The sequence below is a fragment of the Mixophyes fleayi genome, chromosome 1 (assembly GCF_038048845.1).
Source record: "Mixophyes fleayi isolate aMixFle1 chromosome 1, aMixFle1.hap1, whole genome shotgun sequence".
NCBI classification, from domain to species: Eukaryota; Metazoa; Chordata; class Amphibia; order Anura; family Limnodynastidae; genus Mixophyes; species Mixophyes fleayi.
The window spans coordinates 11,227,380-11,248,771 of record NC_134402.1 but is presented as its reverse complement, the minus strand read 5'-3'; the positions used below and the strand labels follow the sequence as shown (position 1 = coordinate 11,248,771).

General features: G+C 40.7%; 1 protein-coding gene across 7 annotated transcripts in view; it reads right to left on the bottom strand.

Moving 5' to 3' along the window:
• Positions 1-21,392, bottom strand: part of DYSF (dysferlin) — a 253,752-nt gene that overhangs the window by 51,582 nt on the left and 180,778 nt on the right. For 4 of the 7 annotated variants that reach the window (XM_075188311.1, XM_075188225.1, XM_075188465.1 and 1 more), the window contains 3 exons: positions 17,575-17,648; positions 11,050-11,109; positions 1,635-1,733 (listed from right to left, as the gene is read on the bottom strand). In XM_075188311.1, coding sequence (XP_075044412.1) covers positions 1,635-1,733; positions 11,050-11,109; positions 17,575-17,648 — 233 coding nt within the window. The remainder of the gene's footprint in view (positions 1-1,634; positions 1,734-11,049; positions 11,110-17,574; positions 17,649-21,392) is intronic. The other 3 variants (XM_075188613.1, XM_075188535.1, XM_075188687.1) reach the window with 1 other exon arrangement.

Below are 21,392 nucleotides of genomic sequence, written 5' to 3'. Positions count from 1 at the left end.
ATGTAATTATCAAGTTGTCTATTCCAGCAGATCATGGCTCGCCAACACAAAATATGGCAGGACAAGATTCCTCCAGGTTTTTCTCATTTATTGTGTGATCTGTGGAAGCATCCTCACTGTGCTCGCTTGTCAAGAAGATTAATGCAGCACAGGTCACGGTCAATCTGAACATAGATATACACTTACTGGGCTGGTCGGCATTTAGGCCAGGAATGACCCTGACTCTGCATGTTTACCAAGCAATAAACGCCAAGCCACAATAATCCCCTTGTGTACCGAGATCTCACCTAAACCCACACTAGGACATTAATGCATGTATGAAACATAACCCAAGGTCCCTACTTTTCAGGGACAGTCTCTGGCTTTAAGTCATTGGAAATACTCCCTACTCAACAATGCACGTTACGTTTTACCTTAATCTGCATAATGTTTGCAGTGCTCACTATCATTAATCTCTGAATTAATATTTATTGAAGATGAGTATTTAAAATACAAAGAAAGACATTCGAATCATCTGATGGAGATTGTGGTGCTCCAAAATCTGCGTTGGATCCACCAGTTACTCAGCAAAGTGTTTCTTCAGTAAAAGCTAAAGAATATACCTGGAATGGCACGTTGTGTTTATAAACCTATCAAACATAATATCTTTCCTATCTATATCCCATAGGCTGCATCTTACAAGGATGGAAATGCCTCATCTTGAATAGGGTAATAATGGCGGCAACCTGAGTCTGAGTAATTGGTTTGCAGTCTCCTAGCTAACACACAATTTATTTAGTTGGCTGCCTATATTACTGTAAATGTTATGTTTGGCTATTTGAGGGTGGGGGGTAATTTGACCAACATCAACAGCCATTAAAATACACAAAAGAATTGGGTATCTCTGCACTGCTTTTTGTGATAGGTGAAGAGAAACAAATCTGCATTTCGAAAGTTGAGAAGAATGATGTTCTTGGAATCATTCTAAAGCACTTTGATGACTTCGTTCATAAGTATGTTTATAAGGCAAAATACTTAAATTAAATTAACTGGGGTAAAGTGGTTAAGCTAAAATGATTAGTGAATAAAATCTCTAAATCACCCAACACAATGCAGAAGACATAAAGTAATTCATAATTCAGTTTCCTATCATCAGACTTTTGCTGATGATTTCAGGAGCTTTGTTATGTCTGGTGATAACTAAATGACCTCTAAAGTAGGTTAATGACCTTCCCAATATTTCAAGATGATACCACAGTAATTATATCCGATATGGGTCCTCTTAAACAGAGCTACAATGGAAAGTCGGGAAAAGATTTAACAACGCGTTTCACCTTCATGTCTCATACATAAACAGTTCTATTTCTGGAACTCACTAATCGTGCTTAGAACTTATATACCATCAAAGTATTGGAAATTCTGGAAACGCTATTTATGGAGATCATTCCAGTCAAGCGATGATCAGATAATGATCTACCTGCCAACTACCATGGACTTTATTCTGCTGACTCACTTTTACAAATAGCCTGAGCCTAAAAATAGTAGTTTGAAAGATCTGCCTTTCTCCTCTCACAACTCGAGAGTCATAGAACTGAGTCCTGACATAAGTACATATTTCCCCCAGGAAGTAATTAACTGATGAAAGTTTTGCTCACCTGCAGAGTATCAAAACCTTTATCCATGTAAGTTCCACATTTCTCCTTTTCTCCTATTGAAGCGTAGAACTTGCTCCACCAGTCAATGAATTCTTCTTCCTATTGTGAGCGAAACACATTACAAAGTCATTATAATCAGCGCAGTAATATACAACGCGCCGTCATTTAATCCCGCTGACGATAACCAAATGTACGCATGATGTATTATACTCTTTAGGTTTGAAACTCACGAAGTTGTACACTCAACATCAGGGAGGCTATCTACTCACGAGACGCCAAGGTGAGGTGAAGCAACCAATTGACAATTAGCTTTGCTATATCTAAAATAGGCCAGACAATGAATGCAAATGTCTGGGTTTACTGTTCAGTTGTAGCTTGTTAGTAAATCCCAGAGTGCAAAGGATTCGTTGTACTTTTTTTTTTTTTCTTTTATATTGTGGGTCAATCTGGGTAATACGAAAGCTCCTAAGAGATTATATCACATAAAATGTTCCATAAAAGAGTTTTATCCTAACGCAATACTCCGTTTGTAACAGCCAACAGAGACATTTTATGTCTCCCAATGACAAATACAAGGAAAGTCAAGGTTATAACGGCTTAAGTAGAACCACCCAATGTGTCTACCTTGGCAATACGAGTGAGAATTTACTCCCTGTATTAGATGGCTTTATATTCTCGTTACCGCAATGTGACCTGCGTGTAATTACCCACACATATCCCCCCACCACACTGGCAATAACAGCGGCTCACACCTCAGAGGTGCTACAACAGCCCGATTCCCCCGACTGACACTGGAAAATCTGATCCATGTTCCCATCATAAATGGAATTATTTAGAATGCTACATTATTGTGGAGCTAATGTTTGTTATTTTTTTATATTTAAAACAGACAGTATTCTTGAGGGTTTCGATATTTGGAATAAAAGCAAGAATTAAATTTAACTCCAAAGATAAAAATCTACATTTATTTCAAGATTTTTAAAACACGAGTCTACAACTAAGCATCCATGGTTATCGGGTTAGTATCAGGCTATTGAAAGGAATCTATAGGATTTACACGCTTGGACATTTGCCCTCCAAAGCTCTCTTCTTCTCTGCCCACGGACCATACATAGATGTTTGCACCTTTAACATGCTTCGCTGGCACCACCTCCCCTGTCCTCCATCCCAGACAATGATTTTTCATCTACTTAAAGACAAAATCAACACCATTCGATAACATATTTCTTCATGACAAACCCTGTGCACCAGACCCACAGTATTCTAAACTCCCAAATCCACCATCCCTCCTTTCATGTTCTCCAGTAACCAAGGACAAAGGCTCTGCACTCACCTCATCATCTCACCATACAAAGCTGATCCCTCAAACTTATGCCCTCTCGACATCTCTGCTACCTCTATTCTACCGAATGGCCACCTCCAGCTCAGCTCTTTACCATGTCTCTCTCCACTGCCACATTTCCACCTTCCTTTAAACATGGGGTCATCTCACATATCCCAAAGAAACCATCTCCTGACCAAATCTCTCCACTTTGAGTCTAAGCTACTCGAGTGACTTGTGCTCACCTTCTATCTCAATTTCTCTCCTCGTACTCACTTTTTGTCTCCATGTAACCGCGCTCCCAGACCCAAAAATCCACTCTGCCCTCAATCCATGATCTACTGACAACAAAGTCTCAGGGTCACTTCTCACTAATGCTCCTCCTGGACCTCTTTGCTGCTTTTGAGCATGTCCTCCTCTTCACTCCCACCATCGGTCGGCTCTGTTTTTGGACCTCAACTTCTATCACTTTACACCTCTACTCTTGGGGAAGTACATAGGTTCCTTAATGTGTTTTCTGCCTTTGGATTACTTTATCAGAGCTTCCTGCAACTTTTACTAAATACATTTTTATGTTTCCTGGTTTCTTTGGGTGCTTTTTAGCCCATTATTCGAATCACTAGGGAAGTTTTAGTCTCGTTGTCCCGGGGTACAAGTCAATAAATGTAAGTCTACTTTACTGTATGCGCTAATGTCCCTAGTTGATGAATAACCATGAATGGAAAAATACTGCAGCGTAGACTTCATGGAATAAACGGTAACAAACATTTTGGCTTCAGCATTATATGAATGTAAAAAATAAAGGCTGATTTATATACATCAATATATAAAGCCTGATAGCTTAGAGAGGTAGAAATAGTAACCCAAAAGACTTATTTTATATCCCAAAGTCATTAGGCATCATGGAAATCTCTAGACCTTCACGTCGGCTTGAATTGTTGAGAGCAAAAGGTAATTTTTCATTTAGTCAGTAAAAAAAAAAAAAAAAGATCTGCAGCCATTTCACCAGGCAATAATATAACATTTCTGCACAGAGAAAGGAGAGATTCTGGTCCGGATTCATGAAACATTCCTACAAATAATGATGTCTATTTTAGTAATCCGCAGAATTCCATCACACTGACTTAATGGAGAGAATGTGATAGAGGCTTATTGGATTTCTGGCTTGAGACAGCCATACGGGCTTTAAATTAACCTCCTGAGTAGATATTGTTTTGAATGTGAGTTTACCATAAATTACATTTCATCGTTCCTACTCTTGTGACACAAAACAAAAACAAAATAAACCACAGTCGGCGTTCGTGGCAGTCTTAGGGCATTCCGCTGGCGGCGGGTGCCCCAAACTTGTGACTTACCCAGAGAATCATCTGCAGCCGTAACACAAGGAAAACTGGTTAGATCATTAGTATTTCCTACTGCTGGAATCACCCGCCCATTGCATGCAGTTTCCCAGCTCGTGCATTAAGCTAATGGCGGTGACAAACTCTACAGGATTAAGTGAGGAATTAAGTGCAATTCTGTAGATGAGGTCTCAATGTTCTGCACAATTGACCTATTAGTCCCCCCCAAAAAAATGTGCCTATTCATGCTGGATGTAGTGTCATTATACACAGCCAGCGGGAGAACCTTGGTATATAAAGGACATTTCATCCCACCCAATGCAGCACTGAGCCTTTGGTGAGTAATATGTTTAATTGTCTCCTCATGAAGCAATAGGAGGCAATTAAACATGCTACTGACCAATGAATGGATGTTAAAACTAAATCATGCTGGCTATTGGGTCCTTTCAGTCTTCAGGTTATAAAGTGGACCAATCATCTGAACACAACTGAGGCAGCCATGTTGTTGACTGAACCATTTTTCAGGTGCATGCATCGGTTCACTAATAACTTTATTGTGACAGGACGTTGTGCCTCAGTGATGTCATTAGTTCCTGGTGGATTGATAGGCAAGATGACATCTAACGGTAATGCCACCGCATGGTGACCAGTGTAGCCCAGGGAATGTATGACCTACTTGCCAGCAGTCAAAATGGATGTCGCCAGCTGGTAAAGGGGAGTGGTCTCTCTCAAAATGGCCATGGTATTGGCTGATTGTTGAGGTGGGGGTGGACAGGTTCAGTGGACTTATGTGTCCCAGTTTTTCTATGCTATATAACCAATATGTACTAGACCAGTGTTGGCTAACCTGTGACACTCCAGGTGTTTGTGAAACTACAAGTCCCAGCATACCCCATACTTGTCAACTCTCCCGGAATGTCCGGGAGACTCCCGCATTTTGCCGGGTGAGTGTGGCAATCTCCCGAATTCTGCCTACTTCACTAGGAAGTGCCCCACTTCCTAGTGAAGTGGGCAAAATTAGATCCCAAACGCTGCGATTCCCGGTGATTTGCAGCGTTTGGCCCCGCCCCCAGCTGGCAAATGACGCGTTTGCATCATGATGTCAAAGGGGGCGGGGCCAAAATTACGCAATTTTGGCCGCCCCGTCCGCTCACGCCCACCTCCACTGGCAGGCTCCCGGAAGAGAGCTGAAGAAAGTCGGTAAGTATGGCATACCCTTCCAGCAATAAGCTGATATATATTGGCAAAGCATGCTGGGACTTGTAGTTTCACAACATCTGGAGTGTCACAGTTTAGCCAACACTGTACTAGACCATATCTGACTGGTTGCTATTGGTTACAGCCCATCAATGCTGATGTGCTTATTGTTTATTATTCTATTTTCTACCATCTGTAACATGTCTCATTACAATCATCTACTGTCCAATGATAATGATCTGTAATTAACAGCAGACGTTTATGTAGCTGCTACGTACAGAAGGGGATTCAGTGGACCTGCAGCCATTTTGTCCCTCAGTGATGTCACTGGTTCCTAGGGAATTGATAGGACACATATCAATTATTATATAGCCTACATAGGTGATGGGTACACACTAATTTTACTACTTATTGTACCTTATATCACCCAACTGCAATAAATAACTGAGCTGCAACTGTCTCCAGCTAGTTTGGAAATTATACAGAATATCTCTATGGTTTTATAGGCTTTAGAACAAAACAAAACATTCTGAAATAAAAGCTGAAGCTACGGAATAATACAATGTGCTGTAACCCCTAGCAACCAGTGCGCATTATATCATATATAATATAATTCCATCAGTCTTGATACTGTCCCGCACATTGTATATTACACTGAAATATTGCAGTAAGGATGATATCTTATATATATTATGGTGAACATGTTATGGAATACGAGGGACACTAATAGGGATAATACTTGCTAACATTACATGGGGGCATTGTAATAAGGATATCTTATTGTATATTACGGGGGATATTATAGTAGGGATGACTGCTGTTGTATATTACTGGGGATATTATAATATAGATGATTGTTGCAGTATATTACAGTGAATATTGTAATATAGATGACTGTTGTATACAATAGGTGATATTATAATATAGATGACTGCTGTATATAATGGGGGATATTATAATATAGATGACCGCTGTTGCATATTACTGGGGATATTATAATATAGATGATTGTTGCTGTGTATTACGGGGGATATTATAATATAGATGACCGCTGTTGTCTATTACGGGGGATATTATAATATAGATGACCGCTGTTTTCTATTACGGGGGATATTATAATATAGATGACCGCTGTTGTGTATTACGGGGGATATTATAATATAGATGACCGCTGTTGCATATTACGGGGGATATTATAATATAGATGACCGCTGTTGTCTATTACGGGGGATATTATAATATAGATGACCGCTGTTGCATATTACGGGGGATATTATAATATAGATGACCGCTGTTGCATATTACGGGGGATATTATAATATAGATGACCGCTGTTTTCTATTACGGGGGATATTATAATATAGATGACCGCTGTTGTGTATTACGGGGGATATTATAATATAGATGACCGCTGTTGCATATTACGGGGGATATTATAATATAGATGACCGCTGTTGCATATTACGGGGGATATTCTAATATAGATGACCGCTGTTGTCTATTACGGGGGATATTATAATATAGATGACCGCTGTTGCATATTACGGGGGATATTATAATATAGATGACCGCTGTTGCATATTACTGGGGATATTATAATATAGATGACCGCTGTTGCATATTACGGGGGATATTATAATATAGATGACCGCTGTTGCATATTACGGGGGATATTATAATATAGATGACCGCTGTTGCATATTACGGGGGATATTATAATATAGATGACCGCTGTTGTGTATTACGGGGGATATTATAATATAGATGACCGCCGTTGCATATTACGGGGGATATTATAATATAGATGACCGCTGTTGTCTATTACGGGGGATATTATAATATAGATGACCGCTGTTGCATATTACGGGGGATATTATAATATAGATGACCACTGTTGTGTATTACGGGGGATATTATAATATAGATGACCGCTGTTGTGTATTACGGGGGATATTATAATATAGATGACCGCTGTTGCATATTACGGGGGATATTATAATATAGATGACCGCTGTTGTCTATTACGGGGGATATTATAATATAGATGACCGCTGTTGCATATTACGGGGGATATTATAATATAGATGACCGCTGTTGTCTATTACGGGGGATATTATAATATAGATGATTGCTGCTGTGTATTACGGGGGATATTATAATATAGATGACCACTGTTGTGTATTACGGGGGATATTATATATAGATGACCGCTGTTGCATATTACGGGGGATATTATAATATAGATGACCGCTGTTGCATATTACGGGGGATATTATAATATAGATGACTGCTGTTGTCTATTACGGGGGATATTATAATATAGATGATTGTTGCTGTATATTACGGGGATATTATAATATAGATGACCGCTGTTGTCTATTACGGGGGATATTATAATATAGATGACCGCTGATGTGTATTACGGGGGATATTATAATATAGATGACCGCTGTTGCATATTACGGGGGATATTATAATATAGATGATTGTTGCTGTATATTACGGGGGATATTATATATAGATGATTGCTGCTGTGTATTACGGGGGATATTATATATAGATGATTGCTGCTGTGTATTACGGGGGATATTATAATATAGATGATTGCTGCTGTGTATTACGGGGGATATTATAATATAGATGATTGTTGCTGTATATTGCGGGGATATTATATATAGATGACCGCTGTTGTCTATTACGGGGGATATTATAATATAGATGACTGCTGTATACAATGGGGGATATTATAATATAGATGACTGCTGTATATAACGGGGGATATTATAATATAGATGATTGTTGCTGTATATTACGGGGGATATTATATATAGATGATTGCTGCTGTGTATTACGGGGGATATTATAATATAGATGACCGCTGTTGTCTATTACGGGGGATATTATAATATAGATGACCGCTGTTGTCTATTACGGGGGATATTATAATATAGATGACCGCTGCTGTGTATTACGGGGGATATTATAATATAGATGACCGCTGTTGTCTATTACGGGGGATATTATAATATAGATGATTGTTGCTGTATATTACGGGGATATTATATATAGATGACCGCTGCTGTGTATTACGGGGGATATTATAATATAGATGACCACTGCTGTGTATTACGGGGGATATTATAATATAGCTGACCGCTGCTGTGTATTACGGGGGATATTATAATATAGATGACCGCTGTTGCATATTACGGGGGATATTATAATATAGATGACCGCTGTTGCATATTACGGGGGATATTATAATATAGATGACCGCTGTTGTGTATTACGGGGGATATTATAATATAGATGACCGCTGTTGCATATTACGGGGGATATTATAATATAGATGACCGCTGTTGTGTATTACGGGGGATATTATAATATAGATGACCGCTGTTGCATATTACGGGGGATATTATAATATAGATGACCGCTGTTGCATATTACGGGGGATATTATAATATAGATGACCGCTGTTGTGTATTACGGGGGATATTATAATATAGATGATTGTTGCTGTATATTACGGGGGATATTATATATAGATGACCGCTGTTGTCTATTACGGGGGATATTATAATATAGATGACCGCTGTTGTGTATTACGGGGGATATTATAATATAGATGACCGCTGTTGCATATTACGGGGGATATTATAATATAGATGACCGCTGTTGTGTATTACGGGGGATATTATAATATAGATGACCGCTGTTGCATATTACGGAGGATATTATAATATAGATGACCGCTGTTGCATATTACGGGGGATATTATAATATAGATGACCACTGTTGCATATTACGGGGGATATTGTTGATGATTGCGGAGCACTGAAGAATATAACACAGTTTCCAGCAGTCAGGTTGTGTGTTATGTCTGGGACTGAAGAGGGTAACACACATTCAGGTGTGACAGCAATAACGAGGCCGGGGAACATCTGTTACTCCACACGCAGGGCCCGAGATGCCCTCATTAGGGGTGACAGATGCCACTTAAACCCACGTCAGGCACCAATCTCTGCACATGACTTTGAAGTGCTTTATGGGTATAGAAGTCAGCGCTGCTCTCGCCTGATGATCAAGTGTGTGTTTTATATGTGTATTAAATCGTGTGAGGACTCAGGGGACCCGGCGCAACCAGAAGAAACAGCCAGATCTCTTTATGTGCTTATAAAAGGGCCCAGAACTGCGGAGAGACAAATGGAAAAATAACATCAGTCGGTGACTAGTTTTAACTCTTCAGCACCCGGTGACGCGATGGACACCTATCCCTGATCAGCAGCTCCCACGGTTCTCAGTCACCAGATTAATAAGATATTAAGGAACAGCGGATGTCTGAACAGCACTTAGGGCTGAATATATCTGGTACCTGCCCATCAGCAAATCTCACTACAGCACAGGTCAACTTCCCTTGTTCTGTTGGCTGCCTGCAATTATCATTATCAATTCCTATTCACTATACATGGACAACTGCATGCTGGATGTAATGCTCAGTCACTGTTCTAATTTGCTATGTAGGGAGAATTGCATAGTGCTATTTCTCTTTTCTGTATTCTGCATTCGACTCTGTGTAGCTGTAGCGATCCTGTTTTGAATATACAGAGAAGTGCACAGTAGCACTGCTCTTTCTTTCTATAAGCTGGATCTGTTCTTGTTATGTGTGTACAGACAAATGCATTTCTGGCTGCAATTCCCGCTCTCTATTCTGTACATCGACGCACCTCCTTAGTAGTCCTTATACCTGTATCATACTCCCTGGAGTGCGCGTCTGCTCACAGATCACCTCATAGAGCGGTATGTTTTGCGGAGCGTGTTTGACCAACTCTCCCGGAATGTGCGGGAGACTTCCTTATCCTGGGTAGGTTACGTCATTTTGGCCCCGCCACCTGAGGCAGAATGACGCTTTTGCGCTACTGCATCGCAGGGACGGACCCAAGAGTAAGTCGGAGAGTGAAAAGTTGGTAAGTATGGTATAGAGGGAACGGGGTCCCTTCAAAATGTTGCTAGGAGGCTCCTTTATCCATAATTATGCTCCTGTTCATACGAATGCAGCCTATCAGTTCTCCAAGAAACAGTGACATCACTAGAGGACAGTGGAGGCGGCCATATTGTGGATTGTACCAATATTTATGAAATCTGTATGACAAAAAAAACAGTAATATCTGAGGAATTTCTTTCATGTTTGGTACAAATCAGCGCAGACTCTTGTGAATAAGCCCCTAAGCTGTAAATGTGCTTTTAGGCAGTGACTAAAACCTAGTCCTCCGTGTGAGGCCACGCCCAGTGCGACAAGTGTGACTGGAAGGTTCAGATATTACAGAAAGTTTTACCCCACGTTGTTCATTCAGGATTTCTGACATTTATTATCTGTCATTAGTTAAAAACTAAAATAAGAAAAGTGACAGCGATTTCAATTTGTGACAATAGTGCTCCGAGTGCGGCTTTGGTGAGCGCAGTGACTGCGGTCCGAACGCACAGAACGTGGGTTGTGTATCTTGCATGACATGCAGGCACCGTACAGGGATGTGAGACACAGAATGACCATACATACATGGAGGCTGGGCTGAGAGGACGACATGTTAATTATGGCTGACTCTGCGGCGTCTGTGAGCTATAAATCAAGATGGCTGGTTAGTTATACACAGAGTACAAGAGTCATTAATAAAGCACTTAGGATAACAGGAGAAAATGAGACACAAAAACTGTTAAACAAGCCCAATATCTTCAGTTATTAGTATTTATCAAACCATCTAAACAGGAAAGTGGAGGTGTTGCCCATAGCAACCAATCAGAGTCTAGCTATCATTTACCTAGTACATTCTAGCAAATAATAGCTAGAATATGATTGGCTGCAGCTACTTTCAGGACAATGTTTGTGTCTAGCAGATGTCCCTCATTAGTGGTTTTCGTTATTATTAGTGTTGGGCGTTTGATCTCCGCTGTACCGTTATCACCGAGAGATGACAGCTCTCGAAAATATATATATTTTTTTACTGTAAATATTACAACAAATGTCCTGACAGTCAGTACTGTACTTTACAGAGACAATAAAAGAAGTGTCAGTGTCTGAGGATTTAAATACAGATAAAACCCTACATGACCTCAAATTCATTCTTGCTGCCCTCCTGTTCGGCTTGGGGCTCATTTATCAAAGGGTGAAAAGTTCTATTGTCAGCAGAAACGGGAGCCCCTTACCACAAAATGTAAATACAACTCACAAAATACAGAATTGTTATCCTCACTAAAATGAAAGAACAGTTTTTACATATAAAATGCATTTTCCAATTTGTCACCTTAAATAATGCCGATCTACTAACCTCTGAATAAATACATATATTCATTTTTTTTTAAAACTACTTTGATGCACTCTCCTGCAGGTCTCCTTACACCTAAATAGTGGTATTAACAGAACTGTCACACATTGCATGTCTTAGAACGACAGCGTCCCATTCGCTGCAAACAATGATTTGGCGACACAAGGCAAAGTATCAGTCAACAGTTTAGTTGGACTGGTTTTCTCAAAACATGGGAATAATCTAGAAAGCTGCATAATCTCCTCTGTTCAGTCAATTACTGTACTAGAAAGGATTGTAAAAACAATATTGGGGATATTGATGAAAACTGGTGCACTGGAAAAGACGTGATGTTAAGTGCGTCATCGCGTCTCTGTGTTCGCTGGGGTGGGAGTGGCTTGATGTCACGGGGGCAGCGCGGTGGCTCAGTGGTTAGCAATTCTGCCTCACAGTGCTGGGGTCATGAGTTCAATTCCCGACCATGGCCTTATCTGTGTGGAGTTTGTATGTTCTTCCCGTGTTTGCGTGGGTTTCCTCCGGGTGCTCCGGTTTCCTCCCACACTCCAAAAACATACTAGTAGGTTAATTGGCTGCTATCAAAATTTACCCTAGTCTCTCTGTCTGTCTGTCTGTCTGTGTGTGTAAGTTAGGAAATTTAGACTGTAAGCTCTAATGGGGCAGGGACTGATGTGAGTTCTCTGTACAGCGCTGCGGAATCAGTATTGTAGCCATTGACTCCTAAGACGCTGCCCCCAAGACCTCATGATGGGGCGGAATATTGTGTCCAAACAGGAGTCAATCTAAGGCAATTTAAAACCATGGGATATGCAGTTCTGCTGCTAAGTCTCTTTGGACGGACACCAGGCTTCCTTAGGGCCTTACTCCAGCTTTCCGATACCCACCTCCAACTGGTTCATCTCCCAGAGCATACCGCGGTCTGGATATTGTCTACACGAGATTCACAGAGGCAGAAAGTCCACAATTCCTAGACACAGGGCTTTTCTGGTGATGCACGGACTTATGTGGTCTTATGTTTTCTAGACGGGGAACTTCTGAGCACCCTCATATATCATCTGTGGTACAATAGAAGCATGGCTGAGATAATGTGATATTCCTGGATTATCTGGCTATGGCCACTTGTTCTGAGGCAGCTCTGCAAGAGACAGCACAAACCAGCATGACAGGAGAGGGGTTTGCCGAGGAGACTTGGCCAGGGAACAGTTTGTTCCTGATTTACGGCCCGCAGCAGCTGAATTTATTGCTCTTTCTTCTCCTGAGTGATAATTGCATGTGGTCGCCCCATGAGTTGGCCAAGAAAGCCAGTTAGACTTTTTCAGTGCTTTACTAATTCCACTGCCAGGAAGTTTAAATTTTATGGGCACAGCAATCACACCACACTGGTCCCGTCGCTCTGTGTTTGCCCTGGATGATGAATCCTAGTCTGTCTCAGCCAAAATGTTTCAATATCTCCCTGTTCCACACATGACTGAGCGCCGATGATGGAGGGTGGGGGGGGGAGGTGATGATACACACCCCAGGATGCTGTTGTGTGGTCTTAGGGAGCACACTCCTCAAGCCTGTACGATGAACAGTGCTATTTAATTCTGGCACTGTCATTATTTCAGTCACTTTGGGTTATGAAAGAAGTGAAATACTTTTATCATGGGGGAAAACAAAATTAAGAATTTTTTTTATTTAAAAGATCACAAAAGGAATATTCTCTCTGAAGAAAGGAGGGGTCTTACTATGGGCAATCGGGGCATTGTTCCATTGAAATCCTCAGATAACGGCAGAGTAGAGATATAAAGACAATCAGAGAGGTTAGATACAGTGTTTTCAGCCAGACTACTGGGTCAATCGGACGATAAACAACAGATTGGCCCAGTAGCACAAAGGCGTGTACCCTGGAGCGATGATCGTTCCAGTTCTGCAGTGTGTACGTACTCACGATCAGGATAGTGTTTACAGAGTCATGGAGTCATGGATCTTTTCAGCCGATGGTTAAGACAGATGAAGAGCACAGATCTGAAGGTAAATTTTGTAAAACGTGTATAGTGTGTACACAGGGATCCACATGCTGTCACTCCTCTCCGTCAGGATGCCATGTTCAGAGGAGGGACGGGATTTTCTGAGACGCAGACACCGGCTAATGATAGGATAGTCATGCAGAAATACACTCTGTCTATTGGATGAATTATAGAGAGGGGGCGGGGCCAGTGATGTCACAGTAGCTTACATAACTGCATTCTTAGCCTCCATCAGAATGAGTTCCTACCGCTACTGTCTCTTATCATTCTTTTTTTATCTATCTCTAGGCTGGAGTCTAGTAACACAGTAACCATTTCCTGCTACTAATGTCTCTTATTACTGTTTTATTATCTATCTCCAGGCTGGAGTCTAGTAATACAGTAACCAGTTCCTGCTACTAATGTCTCTTATTACTGTTTTATTATCTATCTCTAGGCTGGAGTCTAGTAATACAGTAACCAGTTCCTGCTACTAATGTCTCTTATTACTGTTTTATTATCTATCTCTAGGCTGGAGTCTAGTAATACAGTAACCAGTTCCTGCTACTAATGTCTCTTATTACTGTTTTATTATCTATCTCTAGGCTGGAGTCTAGTAATACAGTAACCAGTTCCTGCACTAATGTCTCTTATTACTGTTTTATTATCTATCTCTAGGCTGGAGTCTAGTAATACAGTAACCAGTTCCTGATACTAATGTCTCTTATTGCTGTTTTATTATCTATCTCTAGGCTGGAGTCTAGTAATACAGTAACCAGTTCCTGATACTAATGTCTCTTATTACTGTTTTATTATCTATCTCTAGGCTGGAGTCTAGTAATACAGTAACCAGTTCCTGATACTAATGTATCTTATTACTGTTTTATTATCTATCTCTAGGCTGGAGTCTAGTAATACAGTAACCAGTTGCTGCTACTAATGTCTCTTATTACTGTTTAATTATCTATCTATCTCTAGGCTGAGTCTAGTAATACAGTAACCAGTTCCTGCACCTAATGTCTCTTATTACTGTTTTATTATCTATCTCTAGGCTGAGTCTAGTAATACAGTAACCAGTTCCTGCACCTAATGTCTATTATTACTGTATTATTATCTATCTCTAGGCTGAGTCTAGTAATACAGTAACCAGTTCTTGCTACTAATGTCTCTTATTACTGTTTTATTATCTATCTCTAGGCTGAGTCTAGTAATACAGTAACCAGTCCCTGCACTAATGTCTCTTATTACTGTTTTATTATCTATCTCTAGGCTGAGTCTAGTAATACAGTAACCAGTTCCTGCTACTAATGTCTCTTATTACTGTTTTATTATCTATCTCTAGGCTGGAGTTTGGTAATACAGTAACCAGTTCCTGCTACTAATGTCTCTTATTACTGTTTTATTATCTGTAGGCTGGATTTGGGAATGCCGGGTTTGGCCATCTGTAAGTGACGTTTACGCACCTGTTAACTGAGTGCTATACAGATACAACGACAAGCTTCATATAATTAGTGCAGACATCACAATTGGCCTCGAGTCTTTGTGGTATTATCTATGAATATTTCAGTAGCCCTATGATAACAGATGGTGACTAACTGCGTACACAACAGGCACATCCACTGGTCGTTATTTACAAGTGTGTTCTTATCAAAAACTACTGGTGTCTTGGAGGAACATTCCACAGTGGAGGTATTTGGGTAGGTCTTTGTTGCAATGACCCGTCCAGCAAACCACGTGCAGAGAGGTAACTGTCTCCTCTCGGACCTTTTGGGGAACCTTTACCTTCTTTCTTCCACTACCGCTCCGTCTCTGGCCGTTCTCCGACACCACAGAAGATGTGTGTCTTTGGAAGACGGAGAGGACACTTCTAGAGTGACGTTACTCGCACTTCTATAACAATCTGCAGATAACTTGGGGCCTGATTCATTAAGGATCTTAAATGAAGAGGATTCTTATTTCAGTCTCCTGGACAAAACCATGTTACAATGCAGGGGGTGCAAATGAGTGTTCTGTTTTGCACATAAGTTAAATACTGACTGTTTTTCCATGTAACACACAAATATCAACTTTAAATTTCAGTGTACAAATAAGCTATCAAGTATTTGTGTGCTACATGAAAAAACAGTCAGTATTTAACTTATGTGCAAAACAGAACACTCATTTGCACCCCCTGCATTGTAAAATGGTTTGGTCCAGGAGACTGAAATAAGAATCCTCTTCATTTAAGATCCTTAATGAATCAGGCCCTTGGTGTTTTGCGGGATCCGTCTATGTCCCAGAGACAGCCAGTAATCAGGGACATTTGACGCAATACTTTTTCTAAATATGTAAAGACAAAGATTTGAAACAAAATAACATTTGCAATTATTAATCATCGCAATGCAGGTACAAATGCAGATAGTACCATAATCTAAGCACAAAAAGGATTCGACTCTCGGCATTTGTTACTGTGTTAAATAAACTTGACACAGTAAATCTATGGGTCTCATTTAAGAAGGGCGCTCTCCTTCCCCCCGCTAAACCGCTAGGCGTCCCGCACATCGGGCGCACACCTATTCTCTGATCTCTGCAAAGTAGGCGTACAAAGAGGTGGGAAAATCAGACGAGACAAACTGTGCAAATCTGTAAACGTCACATCAACATCCTAACACTTTAAAACCGATCCTTTCCTTAAATAAAACTTTCCCGTTTCACCTAAAATACTGCTCTGTTTTAGCTCATTAATGGTTTAAGTTAATCACAAGAGACCTATTTCACTTTGTGAGTCAATCTTTTTACTACTTTTCTGCCGGTGCCTATATGTTCTGTAGTGTTATCTAAATAACTGAGAGATTAAACAGGGCGACCATCTTTCGTTAAACATTTGTATCAATATAAAATACAATTAGTGACCCTTTAGTCATTGCTAAATTAACACGTTTGAAAACGTTTATAAAAACGTTGAATTAGTTTCCTATATTTTTCACCCCCAGAAACATTCTTCCCTGGAATTCCAGGTACACGATTTACCTACCTGAAATGCAGCAAATGTTCCCCCAGTTTTAGAATTTATGCCGTACAATGACCTCATCTGGGTAAAACTTCCACTTTCAAACTAGTCTATAGCACAACATCTTAATGTACTGGCCTCTATATACCTTTATAGTCTCAGTACATCCGTGTCTACAGTTATCCTCGATATACAAAACCACAATTTGTCCACCCCCCCCCCCCCCCCCGTGTTGTCCGCAATGCACACGTCACATGGATCCAAGAATCTAACGACTGTTCAACAGGGCCATGAAAACAATTTATTACGTTTAATGAGGACAGTGAATGGAAAAGACAAGTTATACGACAAATACCTGAGCACATCGAGAAACTGTTTTGAGAATCGTCATCCAAAATTTTATTTCAAACAATACTCCTTGACTTCTGGCCATTTTCAGGATTGTCATGTTTATAAATAATTATTCAGTTCAGTTCAAGCTAATTCGATTTACAGAGAATGATACATAAGTCGGCTTTTTCTTAGCAAAAATTCTTTTACACTATGGTGGGAATTGAAATCCCCCCGATGCACCACGGATTGTCCCCGGGATAGGCGTGAAGGCCCTCGGCAGCTATGTGTTTTTTACAGATTTTTCCTTGTACCCCGTAGAGATGTGCAGGAAAATCTGCGATGTTCGGGTACTGTAGATCCCATTAATGAGCGCAGTCGGACATTGCCATGATGTCTGGCGTTACACGGTAAGGAACTGAACTGTAATATAATAGATTAAACAACATGTGACTTACCTGACTTGGTATCAGTGGTTCCTTGTCATCAATATCGATGAGAACTTCATCCCGCGGAGTAATACTCACGTCATCTACAAAGGAAGCGCAGGGACATTAATACGCTGTACACATTCATGCAGTCGTATGATCACAGCGTAGACGATCTCAGAGTTATATAACACGTGACTCTCCAAATGTTTGACAGCCTTCCATGCTGGGACTTGTAGTTTCCCAGCAGCTGCAGAACCAAAGGTTGGTTAAAGGGAAATAATAGTGAAACAATATTTATTTGAGCAACAGATATGTGTTCATGACTGAAAAATGACACTGTTCGGTAAAACCAGGCAGGTATTCTACTATTCTCCATTAGTGTGTATGAATTATATTTCATTGTAGCAGGTCCATTTTGCCAGCCCCTGACTCATTTTAAAGCAGTGGTCAGGGAACAGGGGTAATTTACCCCAAATGGGGTAAAAATGAAATTCCTGGGGGTAATGCTGCCGATTCACATGCTGTCAGTTGGATTGTAGACCCCTTTAAATGTAAAATTGCTGTTGTACCAGCAGAGCCTCAAGGGTTGGCAGAGGCACTTCTTGAGCTTCGATGCAATAATGAAGTACGTATTGCATTAGAAAACAAAGCAGATCTGTCATATTTTTGGATGTCAACAACTGCAAAGGCATCAAAATGGCACATGAGGAGGCAGTTAAAAAGTTGCTGCCTTTTGCAACAACCTACCTTTGTGAACAAGGATTTTCCACTTTAACGAACATAAAAACAAAGCAGAGAAATCGATTGGACGCTGAAGACTGTATCCAAATTGCTCTGACATCAAAATGCCCCAATATTGATGCTCTCGTATCAAAAATGAAGCAACATCATTTCTCCAAAACCTGAAGTTTTGAAGATGAAGCTTTCAAAGAAATTCTGAATAGATTCAATAAAATGTTGAATTCCAATAATTAATAATATATGATTTCCTTCCTTTCAAATCAAGGGGGTAACGTCGGTGTATCTAAATATATTTGGGGGTAAAAGGTAAAAAAGTTCCCTGACCCCTGTTTTAAAGGGTAACTTCACTAATGTCCCATCAAATCATGATTGTCCCACTGAAATCGAGAGGTGTGGTGAGATGTTCCCAGTTGTGTGCGGTCCAGGAATGTGAAATTATACTCCGACCTGGAAACACTAGATTCTGTTTTGCAGTACTGAGGAAGGCTCATTTAGGGGTGCACTTTCCTGTTTAGTGGGGAGGAGGGGAGCGTTATTTGAGGTGAATACCAGACCTCAGCTTATACTATTTATGCCGGATGGTGCATTTACAGGGCATTTCAGCCAATGTAATAAAAACATTAAAACACACAAGAGTAACCCCTATAATACAAACATTTCCGATGTCCCCTCGCTCCCACGACTCATCTAGGAAACAACTGAAACAGTATTTTGGCGTGGTAGCAGGACAGACCTTGTACGGTCTCCTCCAAGCTCATTTCCATCCGCAATTCAGCACAAGTAGGTGCAGACGGATCGTATAGAGGCAGATCCATCAGACAGAATACAGGCCCGCTCGCTATTATGTGCCCGGTGGACAAGGAGACACATTTGCGCAAAGCAAATGCTCTGTGCTCCTAAATGATCTGTAATGACAGGGACACCTGACACGCAGTTTCCAATTCTATCCCCTTGTCACATTGGGATGTAATCTGAAAGGGGGCACAAGATAACACTGCTGCTTATAACGTCTATGACCTGTATAACAGCCTACGACACTCTTCCCTCTACAATGCGGGATGCCTTGGTGACCTCAGAAATCCTTATATTGTACAACATTACCCTCTATGTCATCTACAGAAGACTGTCACACGACTAAGGACGTTCCAATCCATATTATTTCTATAAATGACACTGTATATTGCAGGGGAGCAGAGATCCGAGATCATTCTGTGCCCTGCACTGGAAAAGTATCGAGCCATTAAACTATAAAGAGTCTGGTAAGAGCAGGTCTGCGTTATTGGATGTCCTGTTTAACAGACAGACACCTCAGTATCCACATGGCTTATTGGTAAGTCTGGGGCCTGACGTGTTAATGAGACGGACCGCTCCGGGCTAAGGAAAACACACTTCTTCTGGTAACATTTCCAACCAGAGGGGGGGGGGGGAACCTCTTTGAAAAACACAGTATTATTTGAATTCAAAAGAAACAGCAATTATTCTCACAGTGGGGAAGGCGGTGAGCTGAGTGTTACATTAAATAAAATAGAATAAAAAACAGGCCTGCCAGGATAAAGAAAACGGGGTGTCCAGACTTATAAATCCTGGCGCAGGACCAAGGTAAAGACAAAACCTTCAGAGAGCAGTGTGCTAAAGCTTGTATGTATCCGTCACAGCGGCCAGTGGTAGAGAGCTGGCGTCACGTGTCACCTCCCATGTATGAAACACGTTAAGGGTGTGCGGGGGGGGATGGGGGAGGAAGGTGCCAGCTACCGGGATCTCTATTACCTGCTGCCTACAATACCAATGCAATACCATAGCTGATCACACACCAAAACCGAGATATTACTTCTAGATCATAGCGGGATAATGCTAGTGCTACATGGAGAGGAACATAGAATCTGAGATCAGATAAGACCCACTTGGTCAATCTAGTCTGCCCGTTTTTTAACCTATGGTAACCTCAAACCCTATTTGATCTGTAATTCTCTGCAAGGACATCCTATCCCAGGCATGATTAAATTGCTCTAATGTATTAGTTTCTACCACCTCTGATGGGAGGATATTCCACTTATATACTACCCTTGTATATTATCTAATACCTTACACGTTCTTCTTGCTGCTGCGCAACTAATCTGCAAGTTGTTGTCTACTGATATTACGCTCAGATTTCATACTTACAAGCTGGTGTAACCACAAACCTGGATCCAATTTGAGCCCTGAAATTCTACATTCTATTCCACATTCTATTCCACATTCTATTCCACATTATTAGAATGTTCTCACCAAACTCTCACCTCTTATTGGTCCCACTGGCCGACGTTCAACGCCTCCGCGCAAATCTTCCTGTACTCAAAAAGAAAATCTAATCTCATCCTTTTCTGAGCTGCCCAAAAACATTTTTAATCACAATTTTATAAGACGTGCATTGAAATTGTTCTTTATATACGTGTAATACATCACGGAGTGAGAAACAGCTTCTTAGGGACATATATGGTCGGAGGTCGAATATGAAGGGTTCATTACTCTGCTCAGGATCAAAACCGCTGCTGCAGCGAGTTCTATGAAGCAACGTACACTGTACTGTAACCCATAGCAACCAATCAGGCGCTTGTGTTCGCTTTCTAAACAATTGGAATGTAATTGGTCGTACAGCACACTGTACCATGTCAGTAACCAAACTGCTCAGAGTCATTTTATAATGTCAGAAGGGTCAATATTTTTACTCATCACTATTATTTACTGTTTTTATTGTAAGTAAATGTAGCTGGTGTTCCTGATCCCCACTCTGAAACGTCTGCCAAACCTCCAAACAGCTCTCACTGCCCCTCGCTCTCTATTAGAGTGTAAGCCCTAGGAAGTAAACACCTTGCTGTATGTATGTGCTGTTCTTTCAATGTGCCGTTCCGTGTAACCAAGAGATATACCACAAGTACACCAGGGTGTTATGTAAATGAGGATGGCAGGGATTATAACCAGGTTTATTACATATTCATTAACAGGTAGAGCGAGACACTACTCATCCATCACCTAACTTGATTTGGCGTGATAACATGTGTGTGCCCTCAGAGTACGAGACTTATATTACATCTGGTTATTGTAGATGACATGTGGTTTGAGGCTAA